Source organism: Rana temporaria, chromosome 5 (assembly GCF_905171775.1).
Source record: "Rana temporaria chromosome 5, aRanTem1.1, whole genome shotgun sequence".
In the NCBI taxonomy this organism is placed as follows: Eukaryota; Metazoa; Chordata; class Amphibia; order Anura; family Ranidae; genus Rana; species Rana temporaria.
Window position 1 is genome coordinate 390,140,588 of NC_053493.1, and position 16,530 is coordinate 390,157,117.

Sequence of the window (16,530 nt, forward strand, 5' to 3'; positions counted from 1 at the left end):
CCAGTTTTCATTCTTCCCAGACTGAGCAGCACTCTGCCCTAAACAGGACCTCTGGCGCTGGGACATATGCAGTGTTTAAAAAAAAAAAAAAAAAAATAATTATACATGATAGTGGGGGGGGGGGGGGGGGGTAATGCTTGACACACACAGTTTTCTTAATAAAAACAAAAGGCAATTAAAAAAAAATAAGTTGAGAAACATACAAAGAACTTACTCAAGGTTGTGGTAGTGACATTCAGAGGCTTTTTCAAATGTTAGGCCACTCAACTTTCGTGGGGTAAGTTGGGGTGTTAGTAGGAAGACATTATCTCTGCAGAGAGGGGAAAAAAATGTACACTATTATAATGAATATTAAAGATTTTCTTAATTATTTTACTGGTTGATACCCATTTCCTACCCTCTGGTGCATAGTATTTAATACAGCTGTTTACAGAGAGACAAATGGGTATATATCATCTCTTATACTGTATACCATATACCGTATTTTTTGGGGTATAGCGCGCACCCCTAAAGTTGCCCGAAATTCCTGTGGAAAAAAGATTTTTTGTACTTAGTTTTGGTGTCTTGCGCGTGGTCCATCGGCGGCCTCGTCGGGTCCGGCGTCCGTCTGCGGCTTCGGGTGTCCTCTTCGTCGGGTCCGGCGTCCTTCTGCGGCGTCCTCCCCGCTCGTTTCCCGCGCCGAGTTTGAATGTGTATAGTCGGGCAGGCTCGGCTACTCTCGCTCTGACGTCCTGTACGTCAGCACGAGAGAAGCAGAGACTGCACGACTATACAGCGCTCGGTATATGTCGGCGCAGTATTCAAACTCGGCGCGGAAAAACGGGTATCGGCGTATATCGCGCAACCACGATTTTGCCCTGATTTTCAGGGCAAAAAAGTGCGCGGTATACGCCAATAAATACGGTATATAATAACCCAATACTGCAGTGTATTGCAGACTGCCCAAGCTATGCCTTCATTCCATTTAGCTGAAAAGCAAAACATTCTGGAAATAACACTGAATGGCCTCGTCACATTCTACACATTGTCAAGTACATGTAATTGTTTGGAAAAGCCCATTTAGACACCTGCCCATGATCAGGAATAAGGCTGCTCTCCCCTCGGTGTTGATTCATGCAGACAATTGTAATGGACATAATTATATAAAAGCCTGCAGGATTATGTAAATCTATAAAAAGCAGGAAAGATCCATGTTTGCTTATAAAACTGATACTTTATACACACGATCGGAATTTCCGATGGAAAAAGTCAGACGGACTTTTTCCATCAGAAATGCCTATCGTGTGTGTGTGCCCCATCGCAGAAATTCAGATGAATTTCATCGGAGTTTAAATATAGAACACGTTCTATTTTATTCCGATGGAATTCCATCGAAATTCCAATGTGCTTTTGGCCGGGCAAAAGCCTGATCATGTGTACGGGGCTTTACACGAATAAAAGTTAATAAATCTCAGGAATTTTCAAGCCCAGTGGTGATCAGTTCTCCCTTTATGACTTGACAAAACATACATACATACATACATACATACGTATATATCAAAATATAAGGCATACTGAACCAGCATGGCTACCACAGCATCTTGCAGCGGCATGCTATTCCATCCGGTTTGCGTTTAGTTGGACCATCATTTATTTTTCAACAGGACAATGACCCCAAACACACCTCCAGGCTGTGTAAGGGCTATTTGACCAAGAAGGAGAGTGATGGGGTGCTGCGCCAGGTGACTACCTCTTGAAGCTCATCAAGAGAATATATAACACACACACACACACACACACACACACACACACACACACTAGAGCTGGGCGATTTTGGCCCCCAAAAAAATCCTCGATTTAAAAAAACTTGATTCACGTTTTGAATTGAATCGTGTTTTTTTTTTCTGATGGACACCGTACCGGTCCTAAGGAGCTGTGGGCAGGAGTTTTTAGGTGAGGCCGCGGCTTTGATCCTGGGAAAAGGCCACGGACTAGGCCGAAGCCTCGCCTAAAAAGTCCTGCCCGTAGCTCGCCACGATCCTGGGAAAAGACAGCGAGGCAGCGGCTTTGGCCTAGTCCACCGCGTGCGGCCTTGTAGCCTTTTCCCAGGATCGCGGCAAGCTGCGGGCAGGATTTTTTTAGCGAGCCCGCAGAGCGCTGGTCCTATGGAAAAAATAAAAAAAATCAAAAAAAATTGATTTTGTTAAAATCTGAATCGATTTGACCTCCCAACTCGATTCAAATCGATTTTTTCCCCAGCCTAACACACATACAAATACCAAAATATATTATATATATATATATATATATATATATATATATATATATACATACACATACATATACATACATATATATACATACATATATACACACACACACACACACATATATATATATATACACACACACATACACACACGTGCATATACATATACTTCCATGCATACACACAGTTATCCTATTAGATGCACATTTCCCACCTTCTTGTAGTGAGATGACAACACTGCCCTCTCTTCTCAACTCCATAAAATAATGGGAAGGTGTTCTGTAGTAATACTGAGGCGAGCCAAGGAAGGGCTGAAAACACTGCTCAGTAGGGCAGAGGCTGTGTTGTCAGCTTATTCGATTTCTGGCAAAATTATAGTAATTACCAAAGGCAAAACAGCCCCCATCCCACTTTAAAACCAGCAATCTATGATACAATACAGATTTTGGGGTTTTAACTACTCGGAATCAGCAGCCAAGATTAATATGTTGGATAGTATCGCCACAGCATCTTCCAACATTGGTAACTTCACAGAGAAAGCAGAACTCTTCTTCTGGTATCCTGAAATCTCTAAGGACGGACAGTCTCCTGGAGGCTAATGGGAAGAGACAGTTTATCACACATATGGAGTGCTGAGTGCTGAGCACGGCCCAAACTGCAAGATGTTTTAACACTTGTACAAGGATGATCCATGTCTGCTGCAGTGTCACAACTTCCCAGAGACCGATGTAAAGACCAATCTTCCAGGAACAGGAGAGACAGTTATAGCAACAAAAATAATCCTGAGAAAATATTTAAAGAGGACCTGTCACATCAGAACGAACAATTACAGGAATGGCAAGTGCATGTCTTTGTAAAGAACAAAAAGTAATACTCTTTCAAATAAAACCTTCAAACTGGTAAATACTACAACAGTTATAGTTCAAGGAATAGGACTTAAGTGTGTCAAAATGACTATGATAATGGATGATAACAGCACAGTGGCATAGTGGTAAGCACTTTTGCCTTGCATTACTAGGGTCCTGGCTTCAAATCCAGGCCAGGACACTAGGTTAAAGCGGTTGTAAACTTAAAGCAGAGTTCCACCCAAAAATATAACTCCTGTTTTTCGGATCCCCCCCTCCAGTGTCACATTTGGCACCTTTCAGGGGGGAACAGATACCTATCTAATCCAGGTAATTGCTCCCACTTCTGGGCGTAGATCGCCATAAACAGCCGCTCCCGCGCCTGCGTGGGAGCGAGGTCATCGTGCCCCCGACCACTCATGTAGCCGGAGGCCGTGAACCCGGAAGACTGGGTGAAGATGGAAGCCCTCTCAGCGGTGACAGCATGACGCTGGAGGGCTTAGTTGTAAGGCAAGTATCTCACAATGTGCTAGTATTTTTTTCTGTTAATTTTTTTGGTAAATAAGTACGTTTTCTACTTCGATTACGGGCACAGATGAGGTGGCACTGATGGGCACCGATGAGGTGGCACTGATGGGCACAGATGAGGCAGCACTGGTATGCGGCACTGATGGGCACTCATAGGCAGCACTGATGGGTACTTGTGTGGCACAGATGGGCACTGATAGGGGGGCACTGGGCATGGATGGGCACTGAGGGGTGGCACTGATGGACACTGAGGGGTTCATGTTGCCAGTCAGTTTTTTTTTTTTTTTTTTACTGCCCTTTTTTTTTCTGCCCTTCCCTGGTGGTCCAGTGTTGGCATCCGAGGGAGGGCTGTGCTGATAAACAATCAGCGCAAACCCCCCCTGTCAGGATAGCCCGTCGATCGGCTCTTCCTGTTTACATCGTGATCACCCGCTGGAGGCATTTTACTGAGATCAGAGATGCAGGGTGTCAGACTGACACCCCGCATCACCGATCGCCGCGCTCCCCCACGGGCGCGCGCCGGCATGAAATCCTGCAGGACGTCAATAGACATCCAGTCAGGATTTCACTTCCCGGACGTCAATTTTCCATTGACCGGGCAGGAAGTGGTTAAGGTACAAATGCTTATTGCACAGTAATGTATAAGTATATATTGTTTTGTAGTCTTCTTGAATGGTACATGTTATAATATATGGATTTGTTGGTGGTTTGTTGGTTTTCGAAAAACTTCAACCTGATGATTAAAAAAAAAAAAAAAAAAAGGATCATAGTGGCCCGCAACCTCTCATGCCGCGTACACACGACCGTTTTTCATGATGAGAAAAATTTCGTTTTTTCCACGACATGAAAAATGGTTGCGTGTATGCGGCTTCAGGTCCCCTAAAAAGCCCTCAGTATGATATTGCCACCAACAGTGTCCCACAGTGCCATTGCAAAGCTCCCAGCCCCCTCCAGTGACCCCCATCATGCAGAAACCATCTCCTTCAGGGACACTAGGTCTGTTGTGAAGGCTCCTAACCTTCTCCAGAACCTACCATTTCCCCACCGTGACACCCAGCTCCAACCACAGCCTTACAGAATTTCAATACATATTTTGATTTCCTTTAATTTTTATTGTAAATCTAATAATTTTTTTTCTATCATTGGGATATGGAAGGTTTCGGAAAAATTGAGTGGGCCATGGTCTCAAGAAGGTTAAAAAACACCGATTTAACCAAAACACGCGATAACAGAAAAACGTTTCAATCGTGCAGAGTTTTGCTGTTAGGAAATCTTATTTTGCCTTCTGTCTGAACGAATTTCAGGTTACATCTCATGGGCTGCCCTCTATACAGAATAATGTGCTCTATTATTTCTATGGCTTGCAGTGCACACAGCTGAATGGAGGGGTCTGCGTTCCCGGACAGGTTTTTCGTCACCCTCTTTACTTGAGCGATGCTTTCTTCTTCCTCTAACACAAGCTGGCAATTCGGTGCCCGGGAGTTCATACAAAGGTCAGGGTACATTACATAGTTGGGAATCTTTCTCACGTGAACTGTAACAAGTTTAACCAAGTGTAAATGAAACCATGAACCTGTGAGCAAGACACTGCCAGAGAACGCTCAATGCGAAAAACAATCAGCCGAGTAAAAGACAAGAAAAATCCACTGAAAGATAAAAAGATTTTGCCTTTTAAACTTGAAAAACATATCTGACATGTCACAAGAACGGAACTGCGTTGCATTTAGTCGACAGCATCTCTGCAACAACCGTTTTAAATTTAACCACTTAACGACCGCCGCACGACGATATACGTCGGCAGAATGGCACGGCTGGGCAGATGGACGTACCGGCACGTCGTTTACATCTATCCGAAGCTCCGGGACCGCGAGACCCGATCGCCGCTGGGGTCCCGCGATCGCTCCCCGGAACTGAAGAACGGGGAGAGCCGCGTGTAAACACGGCTTCCCCGTGCTTCACTGTGGCGGCTGCATCGATTGCGTCTCCCTATAAAGGGGATCACACGATTAATGACGTCACTCCTACAGCCACACCCCCTACAGTTGTAAACGCACACTAGGTGAAACATAACCCCTTCAGCGCCCCCTGTGGTTAACTCCCAAACTGCAACTGTCATTTTCACAATAAACAATGCATTTTAAATGCATTTTTTGCTGTGAAAATGACAATGGTCCCAAAAATGTGTCAATTGTCCGAAGTGTCTGCCATAATGTCGCAGTCACGAAAAAAATCGCTGATCGCCGCCATTAGTAGTAAAAAAAAAAAATAATTAATAAAAATGCAATAAAACTATCCCCTATTTTGTAAACGCTATAAATTTTGCGCAAACCAACCGATAAACGATTATTGCGATTTTTTTTACCAAAAATAGGTAGAAGAATACGTATCGGCCTAAACTGAGGAAAAACTTTTTTTTATATATTTTTGGGGGATATTTATTATAGAAAAAAGTAAAAAATATTGCATTTTTTTCAAAACTGTCGCTCTATTTTTGTTTATAGTGCAAAAAATAAAAACCGCAGAGGTGGTCAAATACCACCAAAAGAAAACTCAATTTGTGGGAAAAAAGGACGCCAATTTTGTTTGGGAGGCACGACCGCGCAATTGTCTGTTAAAGCGACGCAGTGCCGAATCGCAAAACCTGGCCTGGGCATTTAGCTGCCTAAAGGTCCGGGGCTTAAGTGGTTTAAAGGGCGTTTGAGGAGTGTAACATTTATAATGGCCCGCTACCCCAAGGGCTGCTTTAGTGCCTTAAACCTATTTTTTTTTTTTAATAAAAGGATGTGCCTGAGACAGCTTATGAATAAACAGTGCATGTGGCAATACAGAAGTTGTCACCCGCAGTACTAGCTTGTTGCCACCAGATGTCCTCAGACTCCTGTGCTGAATGACACCCATCGTCATTCAAACTAAAAACTGACAGCACATCACAGAAATGCTCCCTGCAGGGCGTTACACCACACAAGCTTGTATTCCCAGTGCAACAATGCAGACAGCGGCACAGATGTCATCATGTCAGCATCCCTCTCTGCATTATCAGAAGACCACCCACTGGAGAAAAAAAAAAAAAAAAAAAGGGGGAAAATGACCCCAAGCGCATCTTGTGAGCAACCTGAAGATTTCTGAAAAAGGCAAGTATTAAACAAATAACTAAAACAAAAGTTTGACAAATTTGCTTGGAATCTAGGAGCCAGCTGAAAAAGTTAAGAACCAAAAAATGCACCCCTCACGCGCAGAAGCGAACGCATACGTGAGTAGCGCCCACATATGTAAACAGTATTCAAACCACACATGTGAGGTATTGCCGCGATTGGTAGAGCGAGAGCAATACAATTCTAGCCCTAGACCTCCTCTGTAACTCAAAACATGCAACCTGTAGAATTTTTAAACGTCGCCTATGGAGATTTTAAAGGGTAAAAGTTTGTCGCCATTCCACGAGAGGACGCAATTTTGAAGCGTAACATGTTGGGTATCAATTTAATCGGCGCAACATTATCTTTAACAATATAAAAAAAATTGTGCCAACTTTACTGTTGTCTTACTTTTTAATTAAAAAAGTGCGCTTGTAAGACCGCTGCGCAAATACGGGGTGACAGAAAGTATTGCAACGACCATCATTTTATTCTCTAGGGTGTTCGAATAAAAAAATATATATAATGTTTGGGGGTTCTAATTAGAGGGAAGGAGATGGCAGTGAAAAACACATTAGAACTGCTGTTTTGCTACTTGTAATGTAACTACTTGTAATGCCAACGGCCACCACAAGATGGTGCCAGATCACAGAAGGAAGCTTAGGCCTGCATATTAGGCTGCAAAGCCGTGGCCTCACTTACCGGCCGGGCCTGCACCTGCCGGTAACTGAAGCCACAGCTTTGCGGCCTTCTGCAGGCCTAAGCTTCCTTCTGTAAAGGCCGCAAAGCCGCTGCCTCAATTACCGTCCGCCGTGGGTCTGCCGCGATCACGCCGCCCGGTAATTGAGGCCACGGCTTTGCGGCCTTCTGCAGGCCTAAGCTTCCTTCTGTGTAGGCCGCGGCCTCAATTACCGTCCGGCGTGGGTCTGCCGCGATCGCGCCGCCCAGTAAATGAGGCCGCGGCTTTGCGGCCTTCTGCAGGCCTAAGCTTCCCCAGGCGCCCTGAACTAAAAGAAAAACCATCCTAGTGATAAGCCTGGAGTTTGGCTTTCAAAAAAGCCAATTCAGAGAAATTAGGAGGTGGCCATAGCTGACCACCTAATATACAAGTTGCTTTGCCGGCTCCCTCAATTTCTAAATCTGACCCAGAATAAGCATATAAAAGTAAGAAAGTCCCCGTCAAGTCAGAACTCCTAATTAGTAAATTTGTTCCAGAAATAATGAAGCCATTGGAGGATTATGACAGCCAGGAAGGAGGGGCCAGCAGCTGCAATCTGTCATGAAGAAATGGTGAGAACGTCTTCCCTTCCTATTAAAGTCAATGGGAATGCAAAGAGCAGCTTGAAGCAACTAGGGGTGCGCTGAATGAAAATTTTTATACCGAAAATGCAGAATGCGCTTTGCCAAAAATTACACTTTTAAGAAAATATATATTTATAATTGTAGTATATTCGACTTTTAAATGAATATCATCAATTTAAAATGAATATATTGTTGGCCATTATTGCACTTTTTTTTTTTTTTTAATTCAACTCCTAGTCTTTGAACATCCATCCCCATTATGAATGGTGTGGACTCAATTGCACAGTGTGATTGAAAAAACAAAATGACACATCAGAAGGTACAGCAGTGACATCTAGTGGTTGTGTATTTTATATAAGACACAGTTTCCAGCTCTATATAATCGTGATTCTGGTGGAAAATATTATACAGCATCTCTTTTGAGGGTTATGAATATCACTGTATACTTTGTAAAACATAGCCATTTCCGACATCAGTTGCTTGTAATGAATTAGTCACCCCCCATTTAGAATCAGACATGATCTAACAAACATCTATTCATTCATGCCCCTTTCACACTGGGGCGGTAGGTGCGTTGGCGGTAAAGCGCCACTATTTTTACCAGCAATTTAACATAAATTTTGCGGCACTATTCGGCCGCTAGCGGGGGGGGGGGGATTTTTACCCCCTGCTAGCAGCCGAGAAAGGGTTAAAACCACCGCAAAGCGCCTCTACAGTGGCGCTTTGCCGGCGGTTTCCCCTCAACAAAAGTTGAGTTATTCTTTAAATTTATCATGCACTTGTTTCGATCAATAATAAAGGTTTGGGCAAGGATTGTGCCATTTGTTTGTTTTTTAGTTCAATAGGTTATGTGCTTTCTTCAATCATAAGCAGAGCTAAATTAAAAATCCCCTTACACATGCTATATGTGCTGCCCAATTTGAAGGAGGAGAGAGATCATCTGATGCAAGCTTCGTTCCCTAACAGGGATTGATTTAAAGCGGAACTATACTCACCCTGAACACAGTGATGAGCCCTCCCCCGAACTCCCCACCGGCCGCTGATATCTTTGGGCAGCCTGCTTCGGGGTCTAGATCGCCGGCTGCCGTCATTGTCTAGGCGGAGATGACGTCACGCCGTCATTGCCAAATTTGTGCAGTGATTTGTGCATGTACTTTTTTTTACAGGGGGGACAGGCAGGTAAAGTAGCTTTAATGCAGAAAAAACAAAGCATGTCTCATTAAAAACCCTCCTCCCGTACTTCTGGGATGTATGACATTATTTGCCTAGGCCTGGAAACCAGGAAGTAACTGAAAAAAAAAAAAAAAAAAAAAAAACATAAGTAAATATACCGTATTTATCGGCGTATACCGCGCACTATTTTGCCCTGAAAATCAGGGCAAAAAAAGGATTTTTGTACTCACCGTAAAATCCATTTCTCTGAGTTCATAGACGGACACAGCCTTCATTGACCTTAGGGTTATGCTTCTTCCTACCAGGAGATTTAGGCAGAATTCTACAGCACTTAAGGTGTTAAAAACTTTCCTTCATGCCGCTCCTCCCAGGGGGCGTGGCTCCCCCAGGCATAACCCACACCCTGATTTAGCAGCCTCAGTTCGTAACAAGCAGTACAAACAAAGGAGGGATGGGTGCTGTGTCAGTCTATGAACTCAGAGAAATGGATTTTACGGTGAGTACAAAAATCCTTTTTTCTCTTTCGTTCATAGACGGACACAGCCTTCATTGACCTTAGGGACGTCCCCAAGCAGTGTCAAAAAATTCGAGGGGTGGGAAAAATAACACAGCAAAAACAGGTTACACCCCAAACAAAAACCGGAGTTACTCAACGGAGGAACTCCAACCGTAAACTGCCGCCTGTAACACCCTGCGGCCGAAGGAGGCATCAGAAGATGCACTCACATCCACCATATAAAACTTTGAAAAAGCGTGGACCGACGACCAGGTCGCAGCCTTACACACCTGTAACACAGAGGCTTGGTGTCGGAAAACCCAAGAGGCCCCGATCGCCCTGGTCGAATGCGCCATGACCCGAAAGGGGGGCGCCCGCCCTTCAGGGCATAGGCCTGAAGCACAACCTGTCAGATCCACCTGGAAATGGTGGCCGACGAGACTGCCAGGCCCTTACTGGGACCGGACACAGACACGAACAGCGAGTCCGACTTCCGGAACTGAGCTGTCGCCGACAAGTAAACCGAACCACATCCAAAGAATTTTAAGTGGCCTCCTTCGGGTTCTTCGGCTGAGGACATAAGGATGGAAGAACAATGTCCACATCCAAGTGAAAAGCCGAAACGACCTTAGGGAGAAAAAACGGCTGCGGCCGCAGCACCACCTCATCCTTACGGATGACCAAGCAGGGAGCCTTGCAAGACAAGGCCGCCAGAACAGACAGACACCCGTCTGATCGAGGTAATTGCTACCAGAAATAAAATCACCTTTTGTGACAATAAACAAAAAACCTCCCGAATGTCCTCAAAGGGAGCATCCCAAAGCACTGAAAGGACTAAATTCAAGTCCCATGGGGGTAATGGAGGGCGCACCAGAGGGGCCACCTGCCAGACCCCCTGACCCAACGCACGCACCCAGGAGTGCGATGCCAAGGGTCGCTGCAAGTAAAAACAGCCAGAGCAGAAATCTGGCTCCTAACCGTACGTAAGGCGAGAGCCTGAACCACTCCCTGCTGCAAAGACAGCAGAATCCTGTACACAACGCATGTACGAGAGTGCCAGTTCATCTCCCCACACACAGAGAAGTAGGCCTTCCATGTATGAGGAAAAAACCTACGTGAGGTAGCCTTCCGTGCAGGCAGCACGGTAGAGACCACCAAGCCCAATAGGCCTTGGTCCTTAAGCCCCTGGCTCTCAACAGCCACGCCGCTAAGGCCGGTGGCTGTGAAACAGGGTGGAAGATCGGACCCTGTAACAGAAAATCGATTCCCAGGGGAAGACGCTAGGGGGCGTCTGCCAGCAGACGCACCTGGTCCGCGTACCAGAAGCGACGCGGCCAATCTGGGGCAATCAGGACCGATAGAATCCCTACAGCTTCTACTCTGCGCAGCAGGCGAGGAAGAAGCTTCCAAGGAGGGAAGGTGTAAAGTAGGCGACAGCGAACCCAAGGAGCCACCAACGCGCCTGACGCGTCCGCCCACGGGTCCTTAAACCTGGCCACGAACCGTGGCACCTACCGATAGAGACAGGACGCTAGAAGGTCCACGTCCGGAGTGCCCCACTTTCGGCACAGACCCCGAAACACCTGCGGGTGGAGAGACCACTCTCCTTGGCCCAGTGCAGTGCGACTTAGGTAGTCGGCTAGCCAATTCCGTATTCCCGGAATGTACCCAGCCGATAGAGCCGGAACGGACCCTTCGGCCCACCGAAAGGATGCGCGCGACCCCCGTCGCTGCAACAGAACTCCGTGTGCCTCCCTGATGATCAACCTACGCCACGGACGTGGTGTTATCGGACAGGATCCTGACCGGTCGGCCCTGTAGATCCAGGGACCACCTGGCAAGGCAAAGCTTGATTGCTCGGAGCTCCAGAACGTTGATCAGTAGGCAGGACTCCACCTGAGTCCAGTGCCCCTGGGCTGACTGGGTGCCCCAAGCGCCCCTCCCCAACCGGAGAGGCTGGCATCCGTCGTGACCACTGTCCAGTGGCCTGCAGAAAAATGACTTTCCGGCCCGAAGCACCGGAAACGCCAGCCACCACACCAGGGGAGACATGATCAGATGACTCAACTGAATCTGGTAATCCAGAGATGACGGAAGCTAGTCCCATCGTGACAGCAGTTCCCTCCGTAGTACCCTGGCGTGGAATTGGGCATACGGAACCGCCTCGAAAGAGGCTACCAACTGACCCAGAACCTTCCTGCAGAATCGCAGAGATGACCGCTTCTGGGTCTGCAACTACTGCACAGCAAATATCAGAGTCTGAAATTTTTTCGCTAGGAGAAAAACACTCCCGCCCCGGAGGAATCCAGGACCAGTCCCAGGTATCCCTGAGACGGAATCAACCCTGATTTCAGGACAATCCAGAAACCAGCCGAACACTCGGAGAGCCTGACACGTGATAGACACGGCTCCACCAATGCAGAGCTCGAAGAAGCTCGTAGGAGAATGTCGTCCAGACATCCCATGATAACAAACCCCCGCTGTCACAGCCGGGCCAGTATCGGGACGAGCACCTTGGCGAAAAACCCGCCGAATGGGAAGGACACCAATTGAAAATGGTCCCCCCCGACCGCAAAGCACAGAATCTCCGGTGGTTTGAGGATATGCAGGTACACGTTCATGACATCCAAGGATGCCAGAAAATCCCCCTGATGAAGTGCCGTTATTACCAAGCGAATCGACACCACCTTGACAAAACAAAACAAGGGACTTGAGGCCCAGGATCGACCGGGCCCCATCCTCCGTGGGGACACAAACAGAATGGAGTAAAACCCAGAGACCGTTCCAACGAGGGAACTGGCACAATCACTCCCCTGACCAGAAGATCCTGGACAGCCCCTGACGGAGTCAACCGGCGAACCGGAGGGAAAAAAACCTGTTTGGCAGACAAGAGAGAAACTCAATCTTGTACCCCAAGGAAAACACTTCGCAATGCGAAGCCAGTCTCCCACCCGAGACACGGGCGGGAGCAGACCTTCAGGCGCAAGCAGGTATGTCCGCAGACTTGTTAGGCATGCAGTATCAGGTGCGCTGCTACCCCGCAGCGGGGATTCAAGCACCATGTAGACCTACCACCACTGCACAGGGCGAGCGAAAAAACGCTCGGAGGTAGGCAAGGAGGGTCCTTGTACAGGGCGAGGTCCCTAGCCCTTCCCAGACTGTGGGAACAGCATGCGCTTACCACCCGTGGCATCCTCAATGATGCCAGTCTGGGAAGACCCAAAAGGACCGTTCACCCTTAACGGCCATCACCAAGGCCACCTTAGAGGTCCTTCTTCCAGCTCCTGCAGCAGGAGCTTCGCCCTTTAAGTCGGGGCCTGACCAGGGCCCCGGCCAGAGCCGGCCTCACCGCCGAACCCACCACCGTGAATAGGGAGCGGGCCACGGCCTCCACTCTCCTATCAGCGGGATCCAGAAATGCAGGAGCCCCTTCCACAGGCAACGTGGTGGCCATGCGCAGTCTGGACACAGGGGGGATCCACTGGCGGAGGAGAGACCTACTTTGTTTTAAAAAAAAAAAAGCCCCCCTCAAGGGGGTAACAGGTTGCAAAGTTTTTTGACAAACTTTTTGCGGTGCATCCCATTCCTTGTATAACATATAGTCCAAATAAGGAACACAAGGAAACACTTCAGCGATGCGTGGTAGTCTGCTGGTACTGACACGGAGGTGTCTCCGCCACATCCTCAATTTTTAGAGTCTCACGCACCGCAGAAACAAGAGCTCCAACAAATTCTTGCCAGCAACTGACTGCAGCAGAGTCATCCTCACTATCCATAAGGGTTAAAACCCGCAGCCTCTAACATAACAGAACCAGAAAAAAACAGCGATTCTGTGTCATCCCCAGAAGCAGGCTTCAGGGAGGGGGCGCTTTTTTACCCCCCATCCGGGCACCAGCTGCTTCAAACCTGGCAAGAAACCCAGGACAGCCAACATAACAGATGTGGCAGGGGAAGGGGCATTAAGGGTTAACTCAGGCATAGCTTGAGTTCCATAGTGTCAGCGCTCAGTCACCCACCCTGCAAGGCAGGACAAAAAAAAAAAAACACTGGTCACCTCCTTGCTGCTATTGCAGAGCATGGGGGCCCCTGGTATTCACCACCCCACCCAGCTGCAGAGGGAGCTGAAAAACCTGAGGTGTGCTCTGATGTGCTGGCTGTGATGTGTCTTCACCTCATGGAAGATTCACAGCACTAAAACTGTAACAGCACTAAAACTGGTAGAAGAGACCAGAGGCTGTGCTGAGTCATCTCAGGGAAGAATCACAGCGTTAACAAGGAGATTTCCAAGATGGCCACCATCTGAGGTAAAAATTACCTCATAGAACACAGCAGCACTGGCTGTGCTTTGTCTGTCACCTCAGGAAAGAATCACAGCGTTACCAAGGAGATTTCCAAGATGGCCGCTGTCTGAGGTAAAAATCAACTCATAGAACACAGCAGCACCCCCCAGAGTAACATACACAGTCCCCCAACAACACACAGGCCCCGGTGGTAATAAAGAAAACCCAGGAGGCCCCCCTTCACAGCCACTACCCAGTCAGGGGAAGAAGGGAGAGGAAGGGGAGAGAGGAAAGCAGGGCGGACCCTCAGTCGACCTCCCCAGGGAAAACACCAGCCAGACCACTTACCTGAGTAAGGGGCCACTACTTACCCGTCCTGCGACTACCCGGCTGGAGGTATCCCAGACAGAACCAACGTCCGTAAACGGCATGGCTGTCGGCCAGACACACTGTGACACAGCCATAGAGACCGGTCATATGTGTGCCCTAGAACCGAAGTTCCCCGGCCGCCCCTGGAGCAATGGGGCCTGTCGTGGATGTCCCAAAGCTGAGCTGAGGGCCGGCACACGCTCGAAGGCCGAACATGGGGGGACTACAAGGGTCGAGGACCCAGCCTGTCACCCAGTCGGCTGTTGATAGAAGAATCGCAGGATTCAAAATGCAGGAACAAAATAATAAAAAAGCGAGAAAAATCGCCAGAAAAAAACTCCAGAGTCCAGGAACTCCAGAGAGAGCCTTGACCTCCTGTCGTTAGGCAGAAAACAAACTGAGGCTGCTAGAGCAGGGTGTGGGTTATGCCTGGGGGAGCCACGCCCCCTGGGAGGATCGGCATGAAGGAAAGTTTTTAACACCTTAAGTGCTGTAGAATTCTGCCTAAATCTCCTGGTAGGAAGAAGCATAACCCTAAGGTCAATGAAGGCTGTGTCCGTCTATGAACGAAAGAGAAATCGTGGGTGCGCGATATACACCGATACCCGCCACGAGTTTGAATACTGCGCCGGCATATACCGAGCGCAGTACACTCGTGTATCTTCGGGCAGTCTCGGCGCCTCTCGCACTGACGTCCTGAGCGTACAGGACGTCAGCGCGACAGTTGCCGAGCCTGCCCGACGATACACGAGTGTACTGTGCTCGGTATATGTCGGTGCAGTATTCAAACTCGGCGCGGGAAACGAGCGGGGAGGACGCCGCAGAAGGACGCGGGACCCGCCGAAGAGGACACCCGACCCACCGAAGAGGACACCCAAAGCAGCCGAAGAGGACACCCAAAGCAGCCGACGAGGCCGCCGTTGGACGCCGCGCAAGACACCAAAACTGTAAGTACAAAAAAAACAAAAAAACTTTTTTCCACAGGATTGGGGGCCACTTTAGGGGTGCGCGGTATACACGGGAGCGCGTTATACCGCGATAAATACGGTAATCTACCTTCCTATTTACTGCCAATCAGCATTAAAAATAATCAATGTTAAGTGAAGTTCTGCTTTAATATTGTGTTCTACATTTTAATCTTTGTTGCCGGCACAATTGAGATGAAGGGATTTAGTTTCACTTGTAAGCAACTAGTAATATATATATTTTTTTATTATTATTCCCATATACTTCTCCCACCTTGGATAACATAACTTCCCAAGAATATGACTTCATGAGATAAAAAGGTTATAATATGCCTGTTGGGTAATACTTTACAGATATAATAAAAAGTGACCTTTACCCTCTCTGGACCTGTAAGGGTTGAAGCTCTCCGATCGCTAGCCCTTGTGGATTGAAGTATTTCAGCAACTCCTTGGCATCCAGCAATGTCAGTCCTTCCTTCTGATTGTCCTTCCGGCCCAGTAAATGCTCTGCTGTGTTGGACAGCATAGATGCCCTGAAAGACATTCAATCAGGACATGAGAAAAAGTTGTGGTGGGCATATTGTACTGACAGCACCTTTCAAAATAACAAGTGGGGGGGGGGGGTTGTGTGTTTGGGGAGTTTCTGGCACTCTGCTGATGAAATATCCCCATTTGGGGTCTCAAACTGAACCCCAAGAGAAAATGTTTGTATGCACTGCATTGTGTAATCATCCTCTGTTATTCTTGGAGAGAGATGTGCATGTTCCCTCGCTTTGCCCCTCAGGTGCTTCAAGGAGGAGCCCTAGTTGCTGCAAAAAGTTTCCTTCTATTCCCTCTTATTTGGGTTGGGGATTTTAATAATGTATGCTACCTGGTATGGGACCATATTCTCCCTGGAGTCGCAGAGAGAGTGCGCTCCGATCCTACCCAGGTGTGTTACAACAGTGAATTAATATTCACCGTTTTAACACTGATCTTCTTACTGGCCAATTAGGAAAGCTGGTTTGGACACCGGTCACCAGATTGGCTGAAAAGACAGGCGATCCTTTTGGACGCCTAGGAGGAGCGGGAAGCCGCCATGGAGGAGAGGACACGTAGCCTTTACCCTACGATGGGGTAAGTGCTGGACCGATCGGGGGGTGGGTGCCACTCAGGGGGCAGGTGGGGTGTTTTGTTTAGATCCCAGATTTAGT

General features: G+C 47.7%; 1 protein-coding gene across 1 annotated transcript in view; it reads right to left on the reverse strand.

Annotated features, from left to right (window-relative positions):
• Positions 1–16,530, reverse strand: part of LOC120941497 (MDM2 binding protein) — a 109,158-nt gene that overhangs the window by 22,283 nt on the left and 70,345 nt on the right. Inside the window, exons 16-17 of the mRNA XM_040354912.1 lie at positions 15,715–15,870; positions 215–310 (exon numbers count right to left, since the gene is read on the reverse strand). Of these exons, the coding sequence (XP_040210846.1) occupies positions 215–310; positions 15,715–15,870 (252 nt within the window). The remainder of the gene's footprint in view (positions 1–214; positions 311–15,714; positions 15,871–16,530) is intronic.